The following is a 23,706-nucleotide window of genomic DNA, read 5'->3' on the forward strand; positions in this document are numbered from 1 at the left end:
GCTTGGTTTAAGATAGCATGAATGAAAATATCTTACTTCGTCACACACATACATCATGCACACACAAACCTTTATCTTTTTTATTAACCACATACATCATGCATACGCACACGCACACACACCCTTATCTCTTTTATTAACCACGTACATTGCGTATACACACAAACTCTTATCTCGTTTATTAACCATGTACATCGTAATGTCCTCAAATTAGTATTTAAAAAGAGTGCATAAATTTTTTTCTTCTTCTTTTTCTTTTTTGTGAAAAGATCATTAAACTTAGTCAATATTTATTAGATTATGGCTGTGGCGTGAGAGCATATAAATCTAATTTAATATAACCCAGTGGTAAAATTTAATAGACACTAAAGTTTCTAAGATTCAAACTCTCTCTTTGATTGTTTTTTCTTTTTTAATTATTACAAACTCTTCCTCTAATCTTATCTATAGTTTGGAAGAATATTGAACTCAAAAGATAATTAATTAATAGAATAATTAGAATCGATAGCATTTTTAGGATTAATAATGACATGTATGACAACATTTTTAGATCAAAACAAAAGTTAGTAGAGTCATTTGACCCACTTTTTTAGTGTCACATGTCTTTTTTTTTTTCTCCTCTCTTTTTTCCAATCGTTCATCCATCTCTTCTTTTCTTTTCTTTGTTTCTCCAAATCTAACCTTCAGTTTTTCTTTCTTTCTTCAAATCTCAATCTTGAGTTTTTTTTTCCTTGATTTTCTTTCATGCTCCTAATCCCAAGTTCCACTCCCATGGCTGCCTATCTTCTCCTTCACCATAAAATTTCTATTTTCGTTTTTCACTATGTTCCTATGTTTTTCTTCACAATAAATTTGTAAATTGAAAAAAATAAACATTACTCGGAGATAGGCTACAAATCAAAAGATTTGATTAAGGTTAGGTCTTCTTCTATGAAAGTTGTTAGCGTAATACACACCAAAAAAAAAAAAATGAAATTTACTTCAAAAGCCAAGTAAAAATTGCAAAAGAAAAGTGAACGAATCGTGAAAAAAAAAAAAAAAAAGATGGAGCTTGAGATTTGGAGAAAAAAGGAAAGGAAGAAAAGCTTGCAAGAAAAAAAAAGACACGTGGCACCATAAGAATGAGTCACATGGTTGGGCTGTGCCCTTAATTTTGCTCTTTAAAGAATTATAAATATAGCAAAATGTATTAATGATGTGATAAACTTTTATCAACTATATAATCTATCACTAATAAATTTAAATTTTATTTTATCTCTAAATTCTTTTGCATAATTAATATTTTAGATGTGATTGTTATATTTGCAATATTTCAAAATTTGTACCAAAAATTTGATTTTCTAATAAACAAACCTTAATTTACGTGGTTCAAAATTAAAAACTGCATTTGGAAAATTAGAATGAGTTCATATAAAGAAACTAACGAACATATCGTACTTCACTAATTATAAACTTTTTATTATTAGACACTCATAACATTCACTAAAAGAAAACATATATTTTTGTGGTCATGCATCTAAGTAATTATCAAAATGACAATTACATTATTGTAGCCAAGAAGCATTGAAATGGTTTTAAATTCTAAGCATCTGACCAAGTGACAGCTTCTTCTCCCACATCTTTATTTAGCCCCAAAGCACTCCACACAGCATCAGATCCATCCACAATATTATTACGACATGGCGGTTGATTAGCATGCTCTGCATCACACCCATTCACAGAGTCGCACTCATCCACTACCTTCGCCAACACTGAATTTCCATTCGTCGCTGTGATTCTAATCATCTTCCCACATCTTGAGCCCCCACTGTACCAACCAGTTGATAGTGCCACGATTCGTTCAGAGTTATCATGAAAAGCCTCATCGCACTCTGATGGAGCTCCCCCATCTCCACCTTCGCTAAAATCATTGTTTGTCAACGTAGCTTGGGTCGAGGAAGTCACTGCTGGTGAGCATTGGTATTGCGGGAAGGATTCTCCATTGCAACTCAAGCTTCCCATCGGTTGGCAATCACTGCTCGGAGATGGTGAAGATCCACCCTCAGAACATTGGCTATCGTCGATGTCAGGATCGTTGTTGCACGCGCCGTTGATGCAAATCAATTGGCCTTCACAATCATCTAGGGTCTGGCATGGACCATTGCAGGAAGAAATTGCTAGAGAGATGTGAGGAAGAAGAATGATAGAGATCAAAAATACTAAGTTGGCCATGGAGATGCTATATAGCCTTTGTATGAATAAAAGAGAGACGTTTTTCACCCTTTATATATTGAATACAAATATTTTTTTAGTCCCTCGTGTCCTTTAATAAATTTTTGCTATTTGATCCTTTTAAGGAGAATTAGTCCACTACAAATTTTACATACATCATTCTAAGATATGGTCAACTTATGTTTAATCCACATTTATGTGTCTATACACTTTGAATAAATATAAGCATGTATTTGACTTAGAATATCTAGAAATTATCATTGTTTTTCTTTGAAATTTCTCTTAATTTAATTTAGACTATTTTAGAGTCTCCTCTCTTTTAACTTTAATTTATTTATCTTCATGGAAAAACTATTGCAACTCACATTGTTAATTAGTGTTTATTCTAAAAAGAATACTTATTACAAAATAATATTCCTTTAAAATTCTATTTTTTTTTTTTTGTAGTAAAAAGAATACTATTATTTTTTTCTTTCGCAAAGGTTAAAATAATATGATTCTTAAGAGTCGACTTAGTATGTTGTACTATAATTAATAATGATGATGTTATATATATGTTTTTTTAAGGAAGGAAAATGCTATATTTCTTTTAAAATTATGTCCATGAAGAAATCTTTAATACTTTAGTGATAAAATTACTAGTTTTTGTTAAGAATGTAACAAAAAGTGATTAACTTAACGTTAAGATATAAATTTAGTCTCTAAAATTTGAAATTCGTATAATATTTGGTCTTTAAACTTTTAGTCTATAGACTTTCAAATTTTAAAAAAATTTAAAGAACTCTCAAACACGAATTTAAATATTTAATTATGATTCTATTAAACATAAAATTTAAATTTATATCCAATAGAGATTAGTTGATTTTTAAGAATGTTGAATTTGACAGTGATCTATTATACATAAAATTGAAAATTTAAGGACTAAATAGATCAACCATCAAAATTTAAAGACTAAACTTATACTTTAACATAATAATATACATCTTAAGTCATATGATAGCTAAGAAGATAGGTCCTCTTTCACATAAGATGAAGCAATAATAAGAGTTAATTGTACAATTTACTATCAATATTGGGCCAAAATGAGATTTGACTTACTTTTAAAACTAAGATAATGTAAAATTTTGCATGCGTTTACCAAATATTTTCATTCTTACTTATTTTCTCACGGATGATAAAAATACCAAACAACCAACCAATTCCTCAAAATTTAAGGATTAAAATAAATTTTTTTACGAACTAAAATTAGGGACTAAATTATCATTGGCAATAAAAATGAAAATTCAAAATTCAAAATTGAAGGACTAAAATGATATTTTATTTAGGAAAATTCACATAGATGATAAAAATACCAAACAACTCCTCCTCCTCTCCATAGAATGTGATAGACTCCTCCTCCTCACTATAGAATGTGATAGATAGAGAATGTAGATAGACAGAAATAGAGTTCTATCTCTCCATCTCTATTTATCATTGAAAGATATAAATCTATTTGTGTCTATCTATTGATAGACAATGATAGCTAATAGATAATGATAGAGTTCTATCTTTGTCTATCTAATAGACAATGATAGAAACAGAGATAGAACTCTATCATTAATAGAGGAGGAGACAGAGATAGAATTCTATCTTTGATAGAGAAGGAGATAGAAATCTATCTCTTTCTATCACTGAAAACTTTTTTGAGTACTAGGCCTAAGAATATCAACAACATGAAAAATCAAGAAGTTTCTTGAGAGTTATTTATTTATTTACTTATTTATTTATATAAAAAATGAATGGAATGAATGATAGAAACGATAGACTGCTATCATGGTTTATTCGAGATGGACACTAATAAACTATCTCTGATAGACACAGATAGACTACTATCATGGTCTATCAAAGATAGACAATGATAGATTTCAATCAGTATCTATCTTTGATAGACACTACTTTTTCTTATACACTTGTTGATACTGATTACATTTCTCATTAACTACATGGTAATTAATGGAGATAAACAATTCATAGTGAAGCTAGACTTGGGATCGTGCAGTTGTTGAGTATGGAAAAATCCTTTCAACTTATAAGTTCATGCTAAAAAAGGTAGGTACGCTATTATGGAATAATAACATAAATGTTTAATTATGTATTAGAAACCTTAGGTAACAAGTTTGATTAATGGTGTGAGAATTCCTAAATGTTTCCCCTAAGTTGTCTAACATGGTATTTAAGACAGTGAAGACTTTTTCTAGCATTGTATAGGTTAGTGTTGGAGGAGTTAGGAAGAGAGTTGAAGATCAAACTACAAAAACTAGTGGATAAGGGTGTCGATTTTGACAGGTGTTGTGCCGTGTGATGCGTCAACATAGATCTTAGATAGGAAAGATCAAATCCTGAAGAATGAAGTCACTTCGTTAGTTAAGTCCTTGGAGAAATCATGTTATGGGAAAAAGTGTAAAACCCTAGTGTCGTGAGATGAAGCCGATGAAGGAAATTGTTAGGTCTTGAGTTGTTGCAGACTACTACTAAAAACGTTGAAATTATTAGATAGAAAGATTAAAGACAACTCATGATCGACAGAAGAGTTATGCAGACAAACGCCATAGGCACATAGAATTTGAAGCTGAAGATAAGATCTTCCATAAGCTTCCCCCTTGAAAACATATGTTGGAAGTTAACAGAAAAGGAAAAATAAACCCAAGGTTTATTAGACCTTAGAAGGTTTTGGAACGTATAGAGCCTTCAATGAATTGTTTAGCTTTGTCAATGAAACTGTCCAGGATATAGGATATAGAATATGCCTTAGTTTATTGTATTGTGTACTTTACTTTATATTGTATTTTTTACTGTACACCCTACTCGCTTTAGGATAACTGGAAGATGTGGATTTAGTGTCCTAAATACCATGGATGTCTTAGTTTGTATTTTTTTTTAAAAAAAAAAACAATAAAGACTATTTTTTTAATAAAATAAGAAATATTTTATTCCACATTTAGATTGTATTAACTCAATCCAATAAACTAAGATCCAATGTTATTTAATGTAGATTGAACAATATATGGTAGACATATGAGTGAGTCATGTTCAAGTAATAACCTAAAAAGTTTGCAATATGTGGATGTGGTTGGGTGACGTATCGTGGTGACACTGTGCATATGACCTATTGGGGTTGATGCCCTAAATCTCGCAGGGTTCTATAGTTTGTAAATTTTGTATGAACAAACTCTAATGTGATAATAATATATGATATTTTTATTCACTTTGCCTATAAAGTATGTGATATTTTAGTTGCATTAACCACAAACCAATAAACTAACATCCATGGTTATCGTTGTAACTTAAACATGTATGTGGAGACATACAGGTTGATCATGTTTAAGTGGTAACCTAAATGCTCTGTAATCTATGAAGCACAAATACAGATACGGCCACACGATACGGATACGATTGGATACAACGATTCTTCAATTTCTAAATATATAATTTGTTTCAATAAATTACAAGATATATGAGATTTAGGACACCAAATCCAACGATCTCTCACTTGTCCTAAAGCGAGTGGTATGTACAGTATCAAATACAATACAATAAACTAAGGCATACAGTATACACGACAAAATCTCCCACTTGCCCTAGATTAGATGATTCATATCTCATAGACCCAGACTATTTAGGTGGCCCTCAAAAACTTTAACTATGAGACCCTTCATAAATGGATCAATAACATTGTGCTTCGAAGCGATCTGTATGACGATCACATCTCCCCATTACACAATTTCCCTAATGGGATGAGATTTGCGCTCAATATGTTTTCCTCATTCGTGACTTCAAGGTTCATTAGAGTCTACCATTGCTACGCTATTATCACAATAATGGGTGATGAGTAGGGTAATGTTTGGAACAACTTCTAAATTTGTCAGAAAATTTCTGAGCCAGACAGCTCATTTAGCAGCTTCACAAGCAGTTACATATTCTGCCTCCATAGTGTAATCCGCAAGACATCCTTGCTTAATGCTACACCTTATTACAGTCCCTCCATTCAGAATGAATGTTGATTCTGATGTGGATTTCCTAAAAGCCAGTCTGAAAATCAGAGTTAGTGTATCTTATAAAGATCAAATCCTTAGCTCCAATCATATAGTCCCTCATTATTCGTAGATACTTGAAGATTGTTTTGACCACTCTCCAGTTGTCTAATCCTGAATTGGATTTGACAATCCATACTACATAGAAAATGTTAGAACTAGTACATAACATTGCATACATAAGGCTTCCAACAATCGATGCATAAGGAACTTGTCTCATTTCCTTAACCTCTTGAAAATTTTTAGGACACTATTTCTTAGATAAGACAATTCCATGTCTGAAAGGTAATAAATCCTTTTTGGAATTGTGCATCGAATATCTGACAAGCATTTTGTCAATATATGATTTCTGAGATAAGGCCAGGGTTTTGTTCTTATGATCTTTGATGATTTGGATCTCTAGAAAAAATTATACATCACCCAAATCTTTCATTTAGAACTGGGCGACTAGCCCTTCCTTTACTTCTGTAAGAAAGCCTACATTATTCCCGATGAGTAGGATATCAACCACATACAATGAACTGATTAAGCTTGCAAACCTTTTGCTCTTAAGCTTGTTCAATGAATCCCTCTGATTGATTCATGTAGATAGTCTCTTCAAGATTACCATTCAGAAATGCAATCTTGACGTCCATTTGCCATATCTCATAGTCATGATATGTGGTCATGGATAAAATAATTCGAATAGACTTTAACATGAAAACAAGTGAAAAAGTTTCTTTATAGTCCATTCTCTCAACCTAGGTATAACCCTTTGCCACTAGTCTAAGTTTAAAGGTATGTACCTTTCCATCTACACCCTTTTTACTCTTGTAGATCCACTTACAAGTTTTACCCCATCAGGTTGATCTACAAGATCCCCAATAGAATTAGAGTATATAGACTCCATTTTTTGATTCATGGCATTAATCATTTCATCCTTGTCAACATCTTATATTTCTTGCTTGTAAGACAATGGATCCTCAACCCCATCATTAGATATGGCGTTTTAGGCTTCTGTTAAACCCAAGTAGTGAACAGGTGGGTTCACAATCCTCCCATTATATTGAGGTAATCTCAATTCTTGAGATGGATTAGATTGACCAGATGAATTGACATCAACAACCCTTATTGATGGACTAGCCTCTTCAACAACATTTGTTGAAGACTCAGTAGTATCCTCAGAAATTCTTCTTAAAACTATTTTGCTTCGTGGTTTGTGGTCCCTCATCTAGTCTTCTTTCAAAAAGGTATCATTTCTCGATACAAACACTTTATTTTTATTTGGATTAAAGAATTACCCACCTCTTGTTTCCTTAGTGTAGCCTACAAATAGGCATATTTTCGAATGAGGTACAAACTTTTTGGGATTTGTCATAAACGCATGGGTTGGACATCCTCAATTCTTGAAGTGGCGTAAACTACTTTTACAACCTTTCCATAACTCAAACGATGATACATCCATAACTCAAAAGATGATTCATCTTTGATCATTTTTCTTCTTTTATTGCTTACCATTCGCTTACAAAACTTAGGTTTAATAACTATAATCAAACAAAATAGGCTCCACTATGATTCAAACGATTAGTAATTACCTTGATGTGTTTACTTATGTAGTCATTGATAGATAGTAATCGTTGGACTGATAGCAGTCTATCAGATAGATAGAAATGAGAACAATGGATGAAGTGAAGAAAAAGAAGAAGCAATAGCAGCAAAAGAAGTAGAAGATGAATCAAGTAGCAGCAACAACGGAAGAAGAAGAAGATGAAGCGTGAGTAGGAGGAAAAGAGGAAGAAGATAACAATTAATGAAATTGACATTGGTTAGGGAAGCAAATGAAGAAGCCCACGATTTCAATTTTGTTTCGGTCGGGCGATTAATCGATGGTCTCGAAACTGGAATTAATTAGGTTATTGCGCTTGGGTCGCATGGGTTTTCTTGGTATTTCACTTGATCTGTAGTTAGACTGTCCAAATTTATTAAGTTTTGCTACAATGTGTAAATAGTTTTAGCCCTATTTTTATATTTGAAAAAGCCCTATTTTTTTTTTTTTTTTTTACTTATAACTATTATTTTAGATGTTTTTTCTTCATATAATATCTCCTTTCTATGTAATTTAGGTTATATTTCTAACTCCACGCTTTAAAAGAGTGTACAAGTTTAGAATATATGGTGGAAACTTGGAAATAGAATTGATTAATAAGGATTTAGGATAACCATCCTCGAGAAAATTAGACGACTTATCCTTTTTTCTCTTCTTGATGAGTCGACTTGACTTCACCCTTTTGTTTTTTTACATCAATTATAGATATGTGGATCGAATCTTCGGCCTTTAAAGAAGAAACTCATGCCAATGACCTCACTTTGAATGACCTGATTTGATGTGACTTAGTGCTGAGTAATATGCATACTTTTGATTTTAACAATATACTTGGAACAAATATATGTTTTTTTCTTAAGAAAAATATCTATTAATCAAATTAAATTCATAATGAAACAAATTTTTTAAATTAATTTTAATAGCGATGAAAAATATTCAAATTAAATTCATTATAGTTCTTTTATTTGTTTTAAATTAATTAATAGACATTAACATCAAAGACTGAAAAAAATATTTATTAAAAGATTAAGATTAAAAATGTAAATCTTAAAATCTATAAATCAAGTTGTAGTATTTTGAAACTTAGGGGCTAAATAGAAATCAAACTCAAAAGTTAAAAACTAAAAGTGTTTTGAAACCTATGGACAAAATTGAAACTAAACCGAAAAACCTAAAACCAATATANATATAATATGTAGGATGAAAGAGTTGAACATCTAATTTTGAGGTTGATAATATAAGAATTATGTTCGTCGAGCTAAGTTGATTTTGATATATGCTTTAGGTTTTAATATTTGAACTCTTTTCCATTTTTTTTTCTTTATTAAGTTTCTAAGTGGAGATTTTTGTTACCATTCTAAGCATAGATTATTCCTGAGGGATTTTTTTTCTTCTCATAGGTAGGGAAAAATCATGTCCAAAATTTATGTGACAAAGATGATTACAAATTTTACTCACTTTAGAAACTTACTAAATATCATGTTATAAATTTTTGCCTCAATCATATTTAGTACAATTGAGATAAGAAAATTCAAATCACACATCTTATGATTACTAATAACGTGAATGTCAATTGAGTTATGCTCAGGACACATCAATAATATTTAGCATCCACTAATTAAAAACTTGGTGTGATTGAAAAATAATTATAAAAAAATGATATAATTGAAAAATGATAAATATAGGAGACATCATTTTAAAAAAAATATAGACTAAAATAAAAATACACTCAAACATAACAGATTAATTATATATACACTCCATAGTTTAATAACATACATTTATATCAAAAAGTATCCTAAAATTTAAAAGCAAGAAAATCACTCACAACCTCGTGACCAGGCCAAGTCATAGTCAAGTCAACCACTAATTTGTGGACTTCTATAGAGCGTGTTGTTTAAATAAACTCTTTGTTTTTTCTTTTGAAATTATTTGATTTGTGACAATTGCTTATACAATCTAGGCTACACAAGACCTTGAAGGAAAGATCAAGAAGTGATACTTCTAAATTGTTAATCAGTGATGGTGGTTCGATGAAGTTCATGAATGCTTCCAGCAAGGACTTGAAGAAGATAGTCTTTAAGTAGAAAATAGGCTACTGGAAATGCCGACAATTTAAGCATATGAAAAGTAAAACAGGTTCGTCAAAAGGTTCTGGATAGGATGTTGATATTGTCTTCCTCATCAAGGGAGACAATGATTTCCTAAAAAAATGAAAATCTATCCTTATGGTATGTTTCTTCAACTACTTTTAACATATATTTTTTTTAAGAAAGACAAAACCCAAAATTAAGTTAGTAATATAATTAATTTTTTATATATATTTTTAATATTTTTCTCAATCATACACTTAAACCAACCTAAGAATATGAGTTTTCAATTTTCTCAAGAAACTATTTGAATGATTAGAAAAAACAAAATAAAACAAAACATTAAAGTTTTCAGAAAAGTCCACAAATTAGTGGATGACTTGACTATGACTTGGCCTGGTGACGGGGATGTGAGTGATTTTCATGCTTTTAAATTTCAAGATACTTTTTAATATAAATGAATGCTATTAAATAATAATACACAAGAATTAATTTTGAAAAACTTCAAACGGGAGGAAAAATTACTATGTGAAAAATTATTATAATCATACAACATAATTCTTTCTCCCGATCTTAAATACAAAAGTATACTTTCAAAACCTTTATACTATTCACATCTTTTTCCTGCTCTCAAATTAAAGAATACAAAAGAGAATTTAACTAAAGTTAGAATACTTTTGTTTAAAGAATTTCTAACTAGAAGTATATAAAACAAAAAATATAAGCTCTTTTTATAGTGTTTGGAGTCTATCACATTGAATTTTTTTTTTTATATGGGACAACTACACTTCTAATATTTCACTAGAACTCAACACAAGTTAAGGAGATAATTTCAAATTAAATTTTGAGATAGATGCATTTAAATTAAAATTTAGGGTAAATATCGATTTATACTCATGAACTTTGTGTATCATTTTAAACTCTAAACTAATCATTGTATTAATTTGAACCCTGAACTTTCATAAGTGTGTCAATTGAAATCTTAAACTAATAATTGTATCAATTTAAACCATGAACTTTCATAAGTGTATCAATTTAAACCTTGAACTTTCACAAGTGTATCAATTTGAATCCTCCATTATGTTTTATTGAGATATACTAATGAATTTTCAAGGTTTAAATTTATATACTTATGAAAGTTTAGGGTCTAAATTGATACAACTATTAGTTGGAGTTTAAATTAATACAACCCAAAAGTTCAAGGTTTAAAATGATACAAAATTTAGTTTATGGTTTAAATTGATACAACCTCCCAAAATTTAAGGTATATATTGATATTTGCCCTAAAATTTATGAACGATGTGAACTAATTTGGAAAGAACAAACTACTCCAACAATAGGGACTAAAATAGATATTTTATTATAAATATTATGATAATAGATGTCCATTAAATTCACATGATTAGTGTACATTGACCATGTGTCATGCCCCAATTTTTCAAAAGTGTTATCCATGTGTTTCAACATTACACATTATTAGTGTCCATGTAATTCACCTCTTACTTGTCAAATTGTCTATAAGCAGTGGCATTTGGTGGGTTTTGATAGACACATACACATTGAGCAAAATTCAAAATAAATTGGAGGAAGTGGAGAAATCCATCATTTTTATTTTATTTACTTTCGTTATTGATTTATTTTATATATTTATATATATTATATTTAATTTATTTTAATATTATATTTTATTGATATCTGTATTTTCGTTGTACTCCTCAAGTTCACAATATATTTAACCTTCAACTAGTTTTAAAACGATTCTCTTTTGAAGAAAGACATAACCCAAAATTAAGTTAGGGATATAATTAATTTTTTATGCATATTTTTAACATTTTCCTCAATCATACACTTAAATCAACGTAAGACAAAATATGAGTTTTCAATCTTCTCAAGAAACTATTTGAATGATTAAAAAAAACAAAATAAAACAAAACTTTAAAGTTTTCCGATTTTTTTAATCTTAAAAAATTGACTTAGATTTAAAAGCACTCCATTTTTACGTCCATGGCGTTTATCCATTGTTCCCTATCAACATCTTCCATTACCTGTTTAAAGGTCAATGTGTCCTCTAGACTATCATCAAGTATGATGTCTTGAGTTTCTGTTAAACCCATATAGCGTTCAGATTGATGAACAATCCTCCCACTACGTCAAGGCATTCTCAACTCTTGAGAAGAATGTGATGGGGCAACAACCATTGTTGATGAACTAGCTTTATCTACAACTTTTGAAAATTTATCTATAGTATCTTTAGTCATTTCTTTCAATATTAGTTTGCTACGAGGTTGATGACTTCTAATATGATCTTCTTCTAAGAATGTACTATTTGTCGAAATAAATACTTTATTTTTTGGGGGGATCATAGAATAATCCTCCTTTTGTTTCTTTTGGATATCCAACATAAAGGCATAATTTTGAACGTCGTTCTAATTTCTTAGGGTTTTGTACCAACAAGTGTGTCGGACATCTCTAGACCCGAAAGTAATGACGTCCTTTCCATAACTCATACAATATTTCAGAAACACTTTTTGAGGGAACCATATTCATAATATATACCGCAATCTGTACGGCATACCCCCAAAAAGATTGAGGTAACGGAGCAAAACTCATCATTGATCAAACCATGTCTAACAAGTTTTTATTTCTCCTTTCTACAACACCGCTTTGTTGTGGTGTTCCAAATGCTGTGAGTTGGGATTAAATTCCATGATCTACCAAATAGTTCTAGAATTTTAAATCCATACACCCATCACCTCGATCTGATCGAAGTGTTTTAATTCTTTTACCTAATAAGTTTTCTGTTTCGATCTTGAATTCCCTGAACTTTTCGAGAGTTTCAGACTTGTGATTTATTATGTAAATATAGTCATATCTAGAATAATCATCAATAAATGTGACAAAATATTCATATCCACCTCATGCTCTTACATTCATCAGGCCACAAAGGTCTGAATGTATAAGTTCGAGGGGTTCTTTGGCACTAAGACATTTTCTAGTAAAATATTTTTCTATCATTTTTCACTCAAGACATGAGTCACAAGGAGGTAAAGAACTGTCTTTTAACTAATCTCTGATCCTGTTGAGATTTATGTGACCAAGTTTGAGATGCCAAAGATAGACGTTAGAAGATATTTTTCGTTTTTTATTTTGAGTTTCTACTATTTTAAACATCTCTATATTTAAAATAACTTTTGTTTCAGTTTATTTTAACACATACAAGTTACTTTCAAGTCTAACAGAATAAATATGAACACCTTTTAAAAAAAACGAACACTTCATTAACTTCAAAAGATACTTTATACATATTTTCAAGTAGATTTGAAATGGAGATTAAATTTCTTTTCATCTTTGGGACATAGGATACATTACTTAACAAGACAAAAGAATCTCCTAAAAACAACTGACATCTCTTATTGCTTCTGCTGAAATGACTTCCCCTATTCCCATCTTGAAAGTCGTTTTGTACTCTGAGAGTTGTTTCCAAGAACTAGTTTTCTGTAGAAAAGTAAAAACATGATTAGCGGCTCCTGAATCTAATATCTAGGTCGAGTGAGAATTTCCACTAAATGTTTCAATTACAAGTAAATCTGATTTACCTTGATTTTCCTTTTTCGCTTTCTTCTTTGCCAAATACTTCAGGCAGTTTCGCTTCCAATGCCCATCTTCTCCACAATGGAAATAGTTTCCTTTGGGAGCATTGCTTTTCTTTACAATGGGTTGTTTATTCCCTTTTCCCTTTTTCTTCATCTGTACATTTTTGTCTTTAGATGAAGAAGGGACAGTCTTCCTTTTGTCGGGTTTTTTTCCTAACGAAGAACCTTTCAGAATTTCTTTTGTCGTTAAACAACATTTGCTTCACTCTCTTTCAATTTTATCATTGACTAAGTCCATAGTTCATTTAATAAGGTAGTCAAATTGTAATTTGTTTTATTCATTACGGAATTAGTACAAAAGGTTAGGTAGCTCTTCGGAAGAGACTTTAATGTCATATTAACTTGAATAGTTTCATCTATGGTAGCCCTGCTAGCTTCTGCGGCATTAAAATGAACCATAATATCTAAAACATGTTCCCTGACATTGGTTCCATCTTTCATTTGCGAGTTATAAACATACTTTATAGCGTCATGTCGAACAGAAGATGATGGTTGCCCGAACATATCATGTAATGATGCCATAATTTCACAAATTGTGGCCATAGGTTCATGTTTCTTGTTAAGCACATCGGATATGCTCGCTAAGATATAGGCCCTTGCCTTTTCATTCTCCTTACCCACCTATTTTAAGCATCCTGAACGCTTCAATTTTCCATCAAACTGGAAATAAGAGGATATTCCTCCGTTAACACAAACCTTAGGTCATCAACTACAATTATTGTTTTTAAATTTCGCTTCCAGTTGGAATAACCCTCTCCATTAAATTTGTCAGAAGCTAGAAGTTGTATTATTGAGTTTGACATACTGAAAAATAAACAAATTCTATTAATAAGTGCATTTAAATCCAATTTTAGAAAAAACTAATAAAGTACTCATAGATCTTTATTTATTTGCAACGATACTATATTGAGTTGGAATAAGTTCTACCTAATGCAACCAAATATTCCTTCACTAAAGTAAGATATTCTTAACTAAATACTATCTCCAAAATAACTCATATTCCGACAGTCTTTTAGCTACCGTTTTTCGATCAAGAACTTACAACACTTAGTAATTTTGTAAGTGTGACCCGCCATTTTCAGATTTTATAGAATGGTATGAACATGACCCTGAATTGAAAGACAATGTGTAAGATGGAACTATAAGACCCTATTCATTTCTGAACCTTGGGTTTTTCCAAATCCTATGTTATAACCCTCCGAAGGGATCGCCGCTGTTAACCACTAGCTAGTGCCGCATAAAAACGATAGCAGACGCAACATAGGAATCTCACGGTTCAAACCAGTGGAGGAGACCGTAGGATACGTTGATACATTTTCTTCACCCACTTACTATGAACTACTTTTCTCATTCACCTTATTATTGACCCATGCAAATACTTCCCGAATGGAGCAGTCGAGGTAAAATCAACAAGAAGCCAAGCATAGATTTCACGATATGAACTCTTGAGGATATGAGAGCTAAAAACGATATATCATATATATTGTTAATCACTCACTAAAGTGTTCTAAATATTTGGGTATTCTTTAACTTACGTTTTTTACGACTAATTTTAAACAATCTAAGTCTCTGTGTTTATTATCCAAGTATAACGTTTACATTTGGATTTAAACCTACATTGTCTAGGCTAAAACAAATTTTTAAACCTCTCACCGCTCATGCAAGCATATAAAATTGGTTATCAATTCTCACTATTTCAGTCATAATCCTCAGGTAGGAGGTGTTACATAAACCATCAACTTATATCCCCAAGCCCTAGACAGGATTGTGAACTGATTGAGTTTGTAACCGAATTTTATAAGATAGCGACCTATTTTAACTATTAAAAAAAAGTTCATAATTATGATGGACTTTTAATTTTAGACAGATTGGGTTGTCTATTTTTGACTGATTGGATTGTTTAATCTAGACTGATTGGACTGTTTATTTTGGATTGATTAGAATGAGTATTCTAAACTGATTGGATTGTAAATTTCATGATATGAACTGATTTGACTGTCTTGATTGTGATAATATGTAAAGTTGACTAAGGACGTTCTGGTAATTTTAATCCCTAAGATAAATGATTGTAACTATAACAAATGAATTATATGTTAATTGATGCATGCTAAGATCGAATGGTTCTTGTTAAATTCTTCTATCTTGGCAGGTGTACACATACGACTGATTGTGTGCTCCTTTGTGACCACACCATGACTGTATATATGCACATTTATGACTAATTTGTGTATCTTGGGGTTACACACTATGACTGATCTGTGTACCTTCGGGATCACATTTACGATGATGATTGATGCATGTTCCCTCGGGATCATGTTTCCGATTGATTTATGTACCCTCAGGTTACACACTATGACTGATGCGTGTTTCTTCGGAATCACATTTACACCTGATATTTGATCCTTTGGGATCACCACAATTGTTATGATGTGGGTGTACACTGATACCTAAATAGATTAGTTAACAGGTTACCTAGAGGGCCCAATAGTAGGTCACTTGCTCGGTATTATTATACTCATTCTTTCTCCTTAATTTTTTTTAGGCAGGGACAGACTAGACTCGTGATAGAGACATATAGGTGTTGGGGTTGATGCCCTAAATTTCATAGGGTCCAATCGTTTGTAATTGTATTGTACAAACATTTTATTTGAAATAAAATATATGATGTTTTATTTCAAAATTAGTTACATTAACCATAAACTAATAAACTAACATCCAAGGTTATCTTGAAGCTTAAATATGTATATAGAGACATATAGATGCTTCATATTTAAGTGATAACTTAAATAGTCTATAGTAGATGGATAAGACTGAGTACCTTATCTTCGTAACACTACGAGTATGCCCTACTTTGTAAATGTTATAAATGCTGTAAAGTACTACAAATAATTTGATCCTGATCATTCATGTGGAGACATGTGAGCGAGAATATTCTATACAAAGGAGTTTTTATAAGACTGGACCACGAAATATTTAGTCTCATTATATAACGCCATCCATAATAGAGACTTAACCACTAGGATGACCATAGGTAACATGACCAAAATCCTGAGTGAGTTAGAACTCCTGCCTATGATGGTTGTCTTTTGATTTATATGGATGAGAGTAGCTAGATCGTCGACTCAACAAGCCTACCATTTTAGGGATTCGTTTGAATGGGGAGCTAGGAACATAGCGACACGAGAAGGAATTCACTCATTCCTCAATGTCGGTGCAAGTAGATAAATTACTCCCTTAGGTGTTGAATCTGAGACTTGAATAATGTGGCGCCACACCCTCTCCTGGTTCGAGAGGGGTTTGGTCATATTTGGACGATGATTTATTGTTCATTAGAAGGATCAGTGGTACTTAAGGATTTAAATGTAACTTTAGGGTCAAAATGGTAATTTTCGCCCACTATACTTACGAACAATTTGTAAAGAGTCATTATACTGTTGATTAGTTATATCCAATGGATGCATAAATATATCTGTAGTGCGAAGAGTACAACTGTCGGTCTTTAGTTGAGTGCCCACAGTTAATGGATGGTCAATAATTTAATAAAGAGTTTAATTAATTATTTATGTACCGTTGGAGCTTCAAACTACAAGTCTATGAGGTACCCTCGATAGCTCAATGGGATTTAATGAGAATAAGTTTTTTGATTAATTTGAATTATTCAAATTAATTGACGGAATTAATTATATATGATATAATTAATTAAATTTTAATATATATGATATAATTACTATAATATATTTGATATATTATGGTATTAAGTTTTATTGGAGAGAAATTACATATTTGAATATGATTCAAATATTAATTATGTGAATTGGATTCATATAATTAAATGTAATATAAATGAGATTTATTTAAATATCGTTATTGAGAAATTAAACTATAGGTTATATTGTATGGGATACAGTATCAAACTATAGATTATATGTTATATTTGATATAACATATAGTTTAATATATATTATATGATAAAGTAGTTATCATATATATATTAAAGTTTTTTTTTATTAAAATTCATTTTTATTAATTAAAAAAATTGATTAACAGTTTTAGGGAGGGATTTGTAACTCCCTCCCCATTATTCTTTCCACAACGTGTAGAAGTGGATATGTTGGCCTTCATTCTTCTTTTTCCTGAGAAAATCAAACAGGATGTCTCTCTATTTATTTTCTACTTGATCCATCCTCCTCTCATCTCTCAATCTCCTTTCCTCTTCCAAATCCAAAATAGCCAAAGCCCCACATCCTCTTGGATTCTCACCCAGAGAATACCGCGGAAGCCATTGTGGAACTACCTAATTGTTCAAGGGATTTTACTAGAGAAGAATCATTCTTCAAAGGTAAGGGTTTTAAACCCTATTTTATTATTCTGTAACTTCAATTGATGCATGCTAGTCTTTTTTTTTTTTTTTTGTGCAATGCATAATTATTGTTTTGTTCGTTGTAAAATTTTGGTTTTGTAAAATCTTGGGAATTAAGGCGACCCGCTTCCGTTTATGATCCCTTCACAAGGTTCCTTCAAAGGGGACATTAGAAAATGCTTCCGCGCAGTTCATGTTTTCTTGTTTGTATATTTAATTATTCGAGGTTTGCGTTTATCATCAAACAGAATTGTTTATGGTTTTGTTTTTAACATTATCTTTGCAAATGTTTTTTTTAAATATTGGGATCCCGATTACATGTTTTGCTTTACTTGATTTATTTGTTAATTTATTGTTTTTTGTGAAATAAACTCTTCTATGTCACATAGCTTGTACTATTGAAGGAACTCTTTTGAAAGAGAACCAATGAGCGGAAGCAAGATCGTTCCAAACCCATTGTGACAAAACATACACATTTACCATCAAATAGCAATAGTATGCATAAACTTTAAATTACTGCATGCTTCATAAAACCAACACTAAAGATCGAGCGAACATACCCTTGAAGAACTTTTCTTCTTGTATCCCTCGATCAAACAACACGAACATTCAACAGTACAAACGCTCAATAGCATAGCAATATCCCCAAACAGCAACGAGTAACACTCGACCCTCGAACAGCAAGCAGACACCACCATGAGGCTATCTTGGTATTCTCGATGTGAGAATCCAGAAGTTGTAGACTATGTATGGATTTGGTAGAGGGAAGGAGGAATTGAATGATTGTGTAGACGATCAAGTAAGTTGGAGAAGACAAGAGTCTAGACTAGGCACTTGATCATGTAAACGATCGTGTAGACTAGGTACTCCAATGTTTAAGAGTGAGCGACTATCGATAGAACAACTCGATACACGATCGTTTATGCTCTCAACCTATTGTATAGGTTTTTCTTTTATGTGCATTCGATTATCAATCTATCATGAAAAAATGAAAACGATTTTCATTTTATTCATCAGTTACCATAACTGATCACAACTTCCTACTAAGTTGGTTATTTGGTGAAAAACCGAAACCAATTATCCCATAATTGATTTAATTACTAATAAATAATATATTCATAAACTATCATTTTAATATCACATCTCATGCAATATATAAACCATAGTTCTTTTTCTCCTTTATGGCATTTAACATTAATTCCTCCAATTAATGTATCTAATACATCAAATCAATTATATCACATATAATTGAAGTAATTTAATTATATCATACATAATCAAATTTCCTCTTGTTAATTTAAACACTTCAAACTAACCCAAACACTGGTTCTCAACATGAATCCATTGAGCTACCAAAGGGACCTTATAGACCTGTAGCTTGAAGCTCCAACGGTGTGTGAATAACAGACTAAACTCTTTAATCACAATATCCACTATCCATAATTGTCGAGCACTCCACTAAAGAATGATAGTTACACTCTTCATGCTACATATATATTTCTGTGTCCATTTTATATAACCAATCAAAAGTACGATGACCTTTCACAAATCGCTCGTAAATACAATCGAGCCAATTTATCGTTTTGCCTCTGTAATTACTTCTAATTCCTTAAGTACTACTGATTCCTCTAATGAACAATATACCATAGTCCTACTATGAATAAACCCTTCTCGAGCCAAGAGAAGATGTGGCGCCACATTGTTCAAGCCCCGGAATCAGCCCTTAAGGGAGCAATTTATCTACTTACCCTCGTTTCGAGGAAGGAGTGAATTCCATCTTGTGTAACTGAGTTCCCAGCTCCCCAATCAGACGAATCCCCAAAGTGGTAGGTTTGAGTTGGCGATCTGGCCACTCACACTCATGCTAATCAATGGACTGCTTTCATAGACAGAAGTTCCTAACTCACTCAGGATTAAGGTCATGTTACCTATGGTCATCCTAGTGAAATGAAAGTCTTTGTCATGAACGGCGTTATATAACAAGACTAAACATTTCGTTGTCCGGTCTTATACAAATTCTTTGTAGAATTTTCCATTTGTAGCACTTTCCATATACTAATACATGAATGGTCAGGATCATACCATTTATAACACTTTCCAACACTTGTAACATCTACAAAGCGAGCCACACTCGTAGCTTCATCAGGATACAGGTTTCCCTCATTTATCCATATACTATAGACCATTTAGGTTATCACTTAAAGCACAATCCACTTGTATGTCTCCACATACATGCTTAAGTTACAACGATAACCATGGATCTTAGTTTATTGGTTTGTGGTTAATGCAACTAAAATGTCTCATATTTCAAAGACTGTAGTGCATAAAACATCTCATATTATTACATCACAAAATTTTTGTTCATACACGTGTTTATAAACTACAGAACCCTACGAGATTTAGGGCATCAACCCCAATAATTATATCGGTCAAAATGTTTTGAATGAAAATGGCTATTTAGTCGTATCAACCTGTGCTAGAGTACTCGAAGGGTCGGGTTGTTACACCAAGTATGCAATGACTATAATTTCTGATGAAAATGATAGGTGTAAAAGGTTTGAAGAGGGACTATGGGCAGAAATCCTTACTCTTGTAACAACAAGTGTGAATTGGGTAGAATTTTTAAAATTAATTGAAACAACTACAAGAGTTGAAAGAAGTTTGAGTGAAGGAGAACAAGGAGAAGCTTTGAAACCTTTAAAAGCACCAGGGACTGGTGAAGAGGGAATAAGATTTATGTACTAGGAACAAAACTTAAGTCAACCATGCCTCAAGTATAAGTTCGAAACTCGTGTGTTTAGCTTGTTTTAGGAAACATTGGGGTCAATGTTAGATTGGAACGGATACATTTTTTAATTGTGGACAAACTGAACACTATAAGAAGGATTGTCCTCAACCGATAACGAAAGATAGGGATGAACAAGGAGCAATATCACAAGCAGCTCATCAACAACTAAAGGTTATCATGACTATTGAAGAAGGTCCTAGTCCGGGAAAACAAAAAGGACCAAAAAAATAATCCTTTCCTTGAAGAAATGTAATATTTTCTTACTAGTTTTTGGTTAATATAAATATTGGATAATGTATATAAGTTTGTATTAATAATAAAACTAGTTGATATGAAAATGTTCAGAAACAAACTCTATCGAATTTCGAGGACAAATTTTTTAGGATAAGCTAAGTTAATATTTGAGCCAAGGAGTTAAGGTAGAATGTGCGTGAGATTTAAAGAGCTAAAATTTGGCTAAGTGCTAAACTTTGGCTAAGTATTCAACCTATATTTAATAAAAGAAGTGAAATGTAGGAAAACATTCAAAGTATGAGAATCATTCATTGGATAGGGAAGGTTGAACTCATAGCCTAGTTAGAAGTTTAGAATTTTCACTAACTGTTAGTAGGTAAAGAATAGGAATTAACCCTTGAGGCATGAGTATCAAGTTAAACTCACTACCTCTAGGTTGGACACATACTAGGCTATGAAATACCAAGTTGGACGCCTACTAAGTAAGGAGACAACATTCAGCACATACTGTACTCTTGGGCTCATCTGGGATACCAATTGAATGAATATTAGGGTGAAGAAGAAGGAAGAAAGTCATCTTGGACACATTGGACGCCTAGGACAGCCATGGTGGGATGCCTACTTAGGGAGATACTGGATGCAAAGGACAAAGAAGGTGGTGAGCTATATTGGGCACCTAGAGGAATAGGTGATGAACTTAAGGGAGCCAAGCGACCAACATGTAGTGTTAGGCATTGAACATGAGGTTACTTGGGGAGCAAGGCCTAGTTGACAGCAAAGGGGAGTATATAGCTTAATAAGGTAAAGTCTTGACCAAGTCCAAGTAGAAGGTGGATGCATTTGGAGCAAGGAAAGGCATTCAAAGGGCTGGTGAAGACACCTCAAAAGGGAGTGTTTTGCTAGAGTTTGCATGTTGAAGACACCTAGGCATCCATGCATGAGGAGCTGTCACAATAAGAAGGATTTGGTACTACTATAAATAGGGCACTTTGAGACGATTAGTTCTCCAAATTCACTCGTGTCATTTCCCTTTTTCGTAAGCAAAACTATAGCAAATTGAGTGTAGAGGGCATACCTAGGCTGCTATAAGATTTAGAGTACAAGAAGATTGAAGAAATAAGAAAAAGGTGGAGAAGGTTAATCTGTCGCCCAACAGCACCCACGCGCCCAGCCATCCTAACGTCCAGCTATCGTGTGCTAACTAGCACGCTCGGGCGTCTACAAACTCTACATGCCTCGCGGGCGCCCTCCCTGTCAGACCACATACAACATTTATGCTCCACCTTATTGCGCAATCAATTAAGACACATCATGTCACGTGGTTGCCCCACGCCCAATGTTGGTGCCTACGTCTGCACGTGCCTACCGCCCATCTGCATGACTAGATAGCCCAATCGATGACCCTAGCGCTTGCGCCTGTATGCATCAGTATTTTTATCGAGCCATTGCATGTCAGTTTACCATGCAGTATATCTACACATTTAGACAACCCATGCTCGTGTGCCCAGCACCCTCCAACGTGATCCCTCGGCCAAGTTGCTATCTCTAATTAGCTAAAAACCTAGTTTTGGCTTATTTAGGACCAATGAGGTATTCTATAGTTATATCAACCCTAAATTAAATAAGTCAGATTTTTAAGCTGTTTTAGAATGAATTAAGCCAAAAAAAATGGGCTGGAGAATAGGAAAGAACTAGGAAGGTTGGGAGAAAGAGGAATCCTTGAAAAACACTTGTGAGTGACTCCTTTTTTAAAAGAAAAGCTTGTTTAACAAAGCTATACAAAATTATGTGGTAAACCATGTATTAGTTAAAATATAGATTATTCATGCTATGTTTCTGATGATTATGGTTTGAGAATAGGTTTTCAAACCATTGGATCCAGTATCAAATGAGATACTTGAGCTCTGCGTGCATGTATGTCAGCGGCTTTGCATGAGTTGTTTCGCATAGAATGGGTCCACCTTAGTGCCTTGGCTTATTGGGCAATCTACCCCATGTTGGGAATGTCCTAGAACTCGCAGTTTGTGTTAAACATTCTATTTATCAATAAAATATTATTGAGTAATTTATTCAATAAAGTTGTTGATTTTGCAATCTATTATGAAAATCCAATAAACATATCCATGGCTATAGTGTGAATACTTTAACTTTATGTGGTGATATAAACAGGATCAAGTTAATAAGTATATAGCCTAAATGGTCTAATAAGTATATGGTTGAAATTGGGCATGTCATCCTGATAACACTATTGGATGTGGCCCATTTTGTAGGTAATACAAATGATGTGATCCACAGATCATTCATGTAGAGACATGTGAGTGGGGGCATCCTATGCAATGCGTTTTCATATAGAATGAACCACAAAATAGTCATTTTCTTTTATAACGACCATATACTATTAAAACTGACTATTTCATTTGAAGTAACCTAAGTTAACTCGATCTTAATCCAGGGCTAGCTATGAACTCCTGTTTGTTTGGGATTATCCTTTAATCTGCATGGGTGAGAGTAGTCCAACATCATTGCTCAAGAAGCCTCCATTTTGGGGATAAGACCAGATGAATAGCTGGGGGCATAGCTCTACAAGATGGAATTCACTCCTACCCGATTTAGGGTTAGCAAATTCGTTATTCTCTTAAGTACTGATTCCAAGTCTTGAACAATCGGCGCCTTACCTTCTCATGATAGAGAAAGGACATGTTCATTAGAGGGTCAGTA

The 23,706-nt window shown here is 32.5% G+C and overlaps 1 protein-coding gene across 1 annotated transcript; it reads right to left on the reverse strand.

The window, feature by feature from the left end:
• Positions 1-1,471: 1,471 nt before the first annotated feature.
• On the reverse strand, positions 1,472-2,269 carry LOC120086850 (kiwellin-like). The gene has a single exon (XM_039043664.1). The coding sequence runs from the start codon at positions 2,209-2,211 to the stop codon at positions 1,582-1,584; it is 630 nt and encodes a 209-aa protein (XP_038899592.1). The 5' UTR covers positions 2,212-2,269; the 3' UTR covers positions 1,472-1,581.
• Between the last annotated feature and the right edge of the window lie 21,437 nt (positions 2,270-23,706).

The sequence above is a fragment of the Benincasa hispida genome, chromosome 9, assembly GCF_009727055.1.
Source record: "Benincasa hispida cultivar B227 chromosome 9, ASM972705v1, whole genome shotgun sequence".
Taxonomy (NCBI): Eukaryota; Viridiplantae; Streptophyta; class Magnoliopsida; order Cucurbitales; family Cucurbitaceae; genus Benincasa; species Benincasa hispida.

What these genes read in the sequence shown, in the direction of transcription:
- LOC120086850 (XM_039043664.1), bottom strand. Translation starts at nt 2,211, where the DNA reads ATGGCCAACTTAGTATTTTTGATCTCTATCATTCTTCTTCCTCACATC.